Below are 6,117 nucleotides of genomic sequence, written 5' to 3'. Positions count from 1 at the left end.
CTCTTAAGCTGAGGTGCCAACCATCCTGGGGTTGGTAAAAAAAAAAAAAAAGCACTGGTTCTGGAGCCAGATAGATCTGAGTTTGACCTTGTCTGTTCCTAGCAGGGTTACCCAGCAAGTTACCTACTTTGCTTCCTCATCTTTAAAATGGAACATATGCCTGCTGCACTTGGGATTGTGAGGATTAAGGATAATATATGCTCGATGTTTAACACCTAAGCCTCTCAATCTATCTCAAGTTTCAGAAACACCTTGAGCCCTTAGGTCAGTTGTGATTAAATACATCTGTTAATTCAGTACATATTTATTGAATGCCTACTATGTGCCACAGTGCCTGACAGAAGCTTCGTAGTGATTCCATTGGCATGACTATCTCCCTTCTCTTCTGGCACACATTCTCCTGGGGGAGTGGTTGGGGGAATGGGTCAGAAGCTTGGATAGCAGATTCAGTAAGCTTTTAGCACAATAATTTTAATTGCAAAAATAAACAGTTTTGTCAACTGCTCGAGAGTAGCGTCTGCTTTACAAAAATTAACAACAACAAAAGGAAATAACCCCAAAGCAAAACGTTACATCCAATGGCTGCTGGGAACGACATTGCTGTACAAAATCCCGCGCGAGACCGGCTCGGCGCTGCCCCAGCCTGCCTCTGGGGGCGGGGGGATCTTGTGGGGGGCGTGGAGTGTGCGCCAAGCCAGTTACAAAACACTGTCTTGAGTCCCAAGAAAGTGCCTGCTCGGTGCATGAGAGGACTTCCCTCATAACGCGGCTGACGCGGGAGCCTGAGCCCGGACCACGGGAGCTGTCCACGGAGCTGGTGCTGAACGAGGCATGAACGACGGGCGTTTTAAGGGAACTGGAAGGGGGACCAGAGGCCGGCCCCGGGACTTGCCGGAAAGAGGAGAGGGGAGCGGGGCAGACCAGGTCGCCTCTTTCGTGCCGAGAGGCGGCGCCCCAATCTACAAACCCATTTCCTCCTCACAGGGCGGCGAAAGAGAGGCCCAAAGAGTAAAAGCCAAGGCCCTTGAGCCGTTCCTCGGCGCGCGCCTTCTGCTTAAGGTGCACCTTGCTGTGCCGTTTCTTCTCATCACTGCGCGCAAAGCGGCGGCCGCACACGTCGCAGGCGAAGGGCTTCTCACCCGTGTGAGTGCGTACGTGTGTGGTAAGGTGGTCGCTTCGGCTGAAGTTGCGGAGGCAGATGCGGCACTGGAAGGGCTTGTGGCCCGTGTGGATGCGTAGATGGCGGTTGAGCTCGTCGGAGCGCGCAAAGCTGCGCACACAGCTCTCCACTGGGCAAGCAAAGGCCTTGGCATGCGGCCGCGGGCAGAAGCAGCGCGCGCTACACTTGCCGCCCCTGCGCCCCTTACGCCGCGCCTTGGCAGGGGGGAATGGGGCCGACGGTGGTTGCCCAGGAGGCTCAGGCACCCCACTGCTCCCGGGGATGTCTGCCACCAGAGGTTTCGGGAAGTCCGCCGCGGCGCTGCGGAGGCCCATGGGGGAAACCTGAGGCTGAGTAGCGGTCAGAAACTCTCCGCTGTCACCGCTACTCCCTCCCTCCCCACTAGGAGGGGTCAGGAGACCTGGGAGGCCTTCGCCCACCTCCCCTAAGTCACCCGGGGCCAGCGGGAAAGCGTCGTAAGCCCCCGTGGGATAGAGTCTGTTGGCGGGGCCGGCTGGCAGCTCCGCTGGGCAGCTGATGGATAGCAGGTCTTCAATCTTGGCCCCCATCGCGGGGAAACGGGCATCGGAGGCGGTCTGGTAGCCTCCTTGTGACCCACAGCTCCCTGGGGCTCCAGCTGAAAGTAGCTCCCAGGGAGCATAGGGGCCTTTGAAGGCCGAGGCAGTGTCCAGCGCTGGAGAGGCCGGAGGTGCCCGGAGGCCTGGCTTGACGTCGGGTGGGGAGAGCTGAGGCTCATACAGGCACTGTGAGGGGCCGCCTGCCGAGGGAGAGACCTCCCAGAACGCCTCTGAGAAGGTGGCAGCGCCCAGATCCGGGGAGTAGAGGTCCGCTGGACCCGGCAGCAAGGCGTCGGGGCCTGCGGGAAAAGAGGCGTCCAGCGGAGACCGAGATGCTGCCGCCTCAGGGCCGGGGAAAGGTGCCAGACCTAGGATGCCCGACATGAGGTTGAAGAGTGCCTCCGGGTCGTGCGGGTGTTCGGGTACTGCTTGGATGAAGAAGCTACCGCTGTAGCTGAGGCCAGGAGGGGGCGTGGGTGCAGGCCCCTCCAGGAAGCAGGAATCCGCTAAGTCCCCCCCGGCGCCGCAGCTGCTCAGAGCCCAGCTCAAGAAGTCGCCTGCTGAGGAGGGAGCAGGAATCAGCTCCGGGCACATCAAAGGGTGCGCCTCAGAGTCTGCAAGCCCCCACCCACTGGGTTCTTGGGGCGCACTGACACATAAAAGGTGCCTTTTCCACATTCTTATCCAGCCTGAGCCCGCATACGCCCCAAGACGCACACACAAACATGCACACGCAAAACACACGTGCACAGGCAAAAGGACGCCTTGATACACCCACAGGTTCCTGCGGATGCGCTGGCGGCACAGCGGAGCTGGACATGGAGGTGCGCACCTCAGGACCCCTCGGCCTCCTAGCACCCCCACCCCCACAGCTCTAGCGTTTCAGTCCCTTGCCGGTTTTCAGGCACGATGCGCCCCCGCGCTGCGCCGCCGTCTGAACACCTTCGGCCGTTCTCCTTACCTCCGGGGTATCCGGCTGCCGCCGACGCGTCTCTGCTGGGCAACCGGGACAATTCGGTACTGGGTTCCGCGCAACAGCCCTCGGTGGACTTGACCAGAAGCGCGTCGGGGCCGGAAAACTCGCTGAGGTGGAGCATGGCGCGGCTGCGGGGCGCCGGGGGCCTCGCCCGCTGGGCTTGGCGCGCGGGTGACGAGGAAGCCAGCAACTGGGGTGCCCTGCGCCTTACAGACCCAGTCGGCTGGGCTCCTGGCTCCAGGCGCTCACCTCTGGGAAAGAGGTCCGAGGGCCGAGGCTCCCTTGCTCGCCGGGACCGGCCTCGGGCGGCGGCTCCTCGCCTCTCCAAAGCGCAGCCGGGCTCCCCCGATCCGCGGCCCCCCCACTTATATAGCAGCGGCCGCGCTGGCTCCGGGCTTCCGACTCCCCGGGCCACTGCCATTTCGGGAGGCCCCGGCCCTGCCGCCGTGACGTAAATGCCCAAACATGGACACANGCTACGTGCGCGCGCGCTCCCCGAGCGTGGAGTCCGGTGCGCGCCGGGGCCGCGGGTGCGCCTGACTGGGCCCCTGCGCCACGTGGGGCCGGACGTTCCGTTGGTGCACTTCCCCTCTGGGGGCAGGGGTCGGCGGTCGGCGAGGAAAAGCTACGTGGGCTTCGGGATTCCACAGTTGGGGCTTCGAATCCACTCCCTGGCACGTACAACCTGTGTCACTTAAGCGCCCTGAATATCAGTTTCCTCACCTGTGAAATGGAGCTATGTATATCTACTTCATAAATTTACTGTAAACAGTTATTGGGTTAGAGCATATTAAATGCTACGCATGGGCACACAGTAAACCACAGAGATGTTTGACATTATTCATTATTTGCTTCCACCTGTGTGCCTTTTCATTTTCTTACTAGTGTTTTTTTCTTTAGTTTGTTCTAGGAAAAATAACTTAATTCAATTAAAAAGGACCGTAACGCTTGCACTGATGAGAGGAAAAATCGATTAGTACAAAAGGGTAGGGTATATTCTAAATTGAAAAGTAAAAGTGTCTTCCCTCCCCATCTACCTCCTAAGGTAGCAGCATCTAAGTATCTTGTGTTTTCTTTCAGAAAAAAAATGCATATGCAAGCATACTCACTGTCTTGCAATATAATTTTTTCCCATTTATAATAACTGAGAGATTGCTCCATGTCTGAACATAAGGAGGTTTGTCATTCTTTTCTAAGGCTGCGTAGTACTCCATTATGAGGAGGTCAGTTTGTCTCCTATCCATGAGCATGTTAGAAGCTTTCAACCTTTGGTTTTAACCGACGTTGTTGTAGTCAACATTCTTGACTATATAAATGTGAATGTATCTGTGGGATAAATTCCAATGAGTGTAATTATGGGTCAAGGCTATGTAAAATTTTGATAGACAATTGGCAAATTGTTCTCCATAGAAGTAGGGCCAATTCCTGCTCCCTCTTCCCTCACCTACAGGGTATGAAATGCTTCTATAGACTTTTTTCTGCCTTGACAGTATCTAAGGATACTGTTCCCAGCAACACACAGAGAATCCACAGGATATATTCCTCTGAAATCAGCACCTGGACTAATTGGGAAAAATTTTTTTTCCAGAAGAATTTTTTCTTCTGGAAAAAAAAAAAATCCCTAATCTTAAAGTGGCTGTGAATCTTGGCTGCAGAAGATCAGTCAACTCCAGCAAAGAACCCTGCCTACTCTCCTGATCTCATCTGTTTCTGCTGTGGATTTCCCTCTGTCTTATGTTCTTTAAATAGTTTTGGTTTTATTTTGTTTTATAGCTCACTTAACTCCTCTCTGGAACCAAATTAGGGGATTAAGTCAATACACAGATTAGCATGTTTTTCTTTACAAACAGGATCGGTTCTTGCGACTCTAGGAGTTGGAAAGTGGGGAGGGCAGGGCTAGGGTTCCCTCTTCTTTGTCTGGTTTCCTATGAATGGGAACAAAGCCATTCTGGTGTGATGGGCTACAGCATGACTTGTAGTATATCTCCCAGCCTCCCTTGTCCACTGGTACTCGCTTTTTTGAGAGAATGCCAAGAATGCCCCAATCTCACCAAATTCTCAGGCCTTTCACCCTATGTCCATTATCCAAACATTCATTCATGCCTTCATTTTCTCAGTGTTCATTCACACAGTATTCCTTCCTTAAGTGCTTACTAAAGGCCAGAGGTAGACTTTGGTTTTGAGTCCACCAGACCCCTCAGACCCACCTCCATCCCTAACTGCCCCAACCCCACTCTACAATGACCCCACAAGTGTGTTCACAGAATATGTCATCACATAATCACTTGCAAAATCTATGCTGACACACCTGCACTCATCTTCTCCCCATGTCTGGAAATCATACAAAGGTTTTCAAGAGTCCCCTATGGCAGCATATCCTAACAAATGCCACAGATATAATTCTATGTTAGCTACACACATGTTTGTACATAGGAAATGCAGAAACCCAGCACATGTCTATAAGGATTAAACACACAGAGCACTATTTCCATTATACACTATTTCAGACCAGGGGATTGATTGTAATCCAAATGCATTGCCAAGGCCAGGTGAGCTCACACCAGACACAGAGGGCACACATGTCTCAAATCCATTCTGGCATCTTACTGCTTGGGAGGGAGGAGGAGTGGAGGGGTTTGGCTAGGCTGGTGTCCAGGGCTCCCCAGGCTGCCCCGTCGGGCCAGATTGGCCAGCCCCAGGTTCCCCGTCCCTTCTGCTGTTCTTCCCTCTGCCACAGCATTCCTCCTCCTTCTTAGTCATGGATAATTCCCCTACTCCTTTGGCAAGTTCCCAGACCTTTGCTGCTCTCTGCCAAGGGCTGTTGGGCTAGGTCTGTGTTGATAAGGGTCCAAGCCACCCCAGCTTCTTGTTGCAGGCCAGGCCTGGGGGTAGAGCTGCAGAGGGAAGATTGAATAGGAGAGGAGATGGGGAGCACAGCTTGCACTCTGAATGTGGGCTGGCCCACACACCCATCTCTGAGCCACTCACCTTCAGTGGACACACATACACACACTCTCACATGTGGGATGGTTACCTCTGGAGGGCAATTGCATCTGCATTTGGTTCCTTGAGGAGGAGGAGGAGGGAATATAAAGAAAATGGTCATGTTATAACCCTTCCCAGCTCAGCCCCTCTTACCTCTAAATTTTAACAGCTCTAAAAGAGATTCTGAGCCTAAATAGAATAAAGGTCTTTGAGAGGGGAAGAGAGGAGCTTAGACCTATGAGTTCTACCTTAATTCACACTTTAAATATAAAAACACAAACTGGCAGGAAAAAAAGGAAAATCACATTCTTTGAGCATCTTAATAAACATATCATTTAATCATCCCAAAGCTCTATGGAATAAAGAATTGGAGACCTATATCACAGATGAAGAAACAGATTAGGGGTGCCTGGGGGGCT

General features: G+C 53.5%; 1 protein-coding gene across 2 annotated transcripts; it reads right to left on the bottom strand.

The window, feature by feature from the left end:
* Window positions 1-347: 347 nt before the first annotated feature.
* On the bottom strand, window positions 348-3,090 carry EGR4 (early growth response 4). Of its 2 annotated transcripts, none has more exons than XM_077766186.1 (2): window positions 2,699-3,090; window positions 348-2,297 (listed from the first exon to the last, which is right to left on the bottom strand). In XM_077766186.1, the coding sequence occupies exons 1-2, from the start codon at window positions 2,832-2,834 to the stop codon at window positions 979-981; spliced, it is 1,455 nt and encodes a 484-aa protein (XP_077622312.1). In that variant the 5' UTR covers window positions 2,835-3,090; the 3' UTR covers window positions 348-978. The 2 variants fall into 2 exon arrangements, with proteins under 2 accessions (XP_077622312.1, XP_077622313.1); XM_077766187.1 differs by having other exon boundaries at window positions 348-2,294; window positions 2,699-2,888.
* Between the last annotated feature and the right edge of the window lie 3,027 nt (window positions 3,091-6,117).

Source organism: Crocuta crocuta, unplaced genomic scaffold (genome assembly GCF_008692635.1).
Source record: "Crocuta crocuta isolate KB4526 unplaced genomic scaffold, BGI_CrCroc_1.0 scaffold113, whole genome shotgun sequence".
NCBI lineage: Eukaryota > Metazoa > Chordata > Mammalia > Carnivora > Hyaenidae > Crocuta > Crocuta crocuta.
This window is presented reverse-complemented; position numbering and strand designations above follow the sequence as displayed.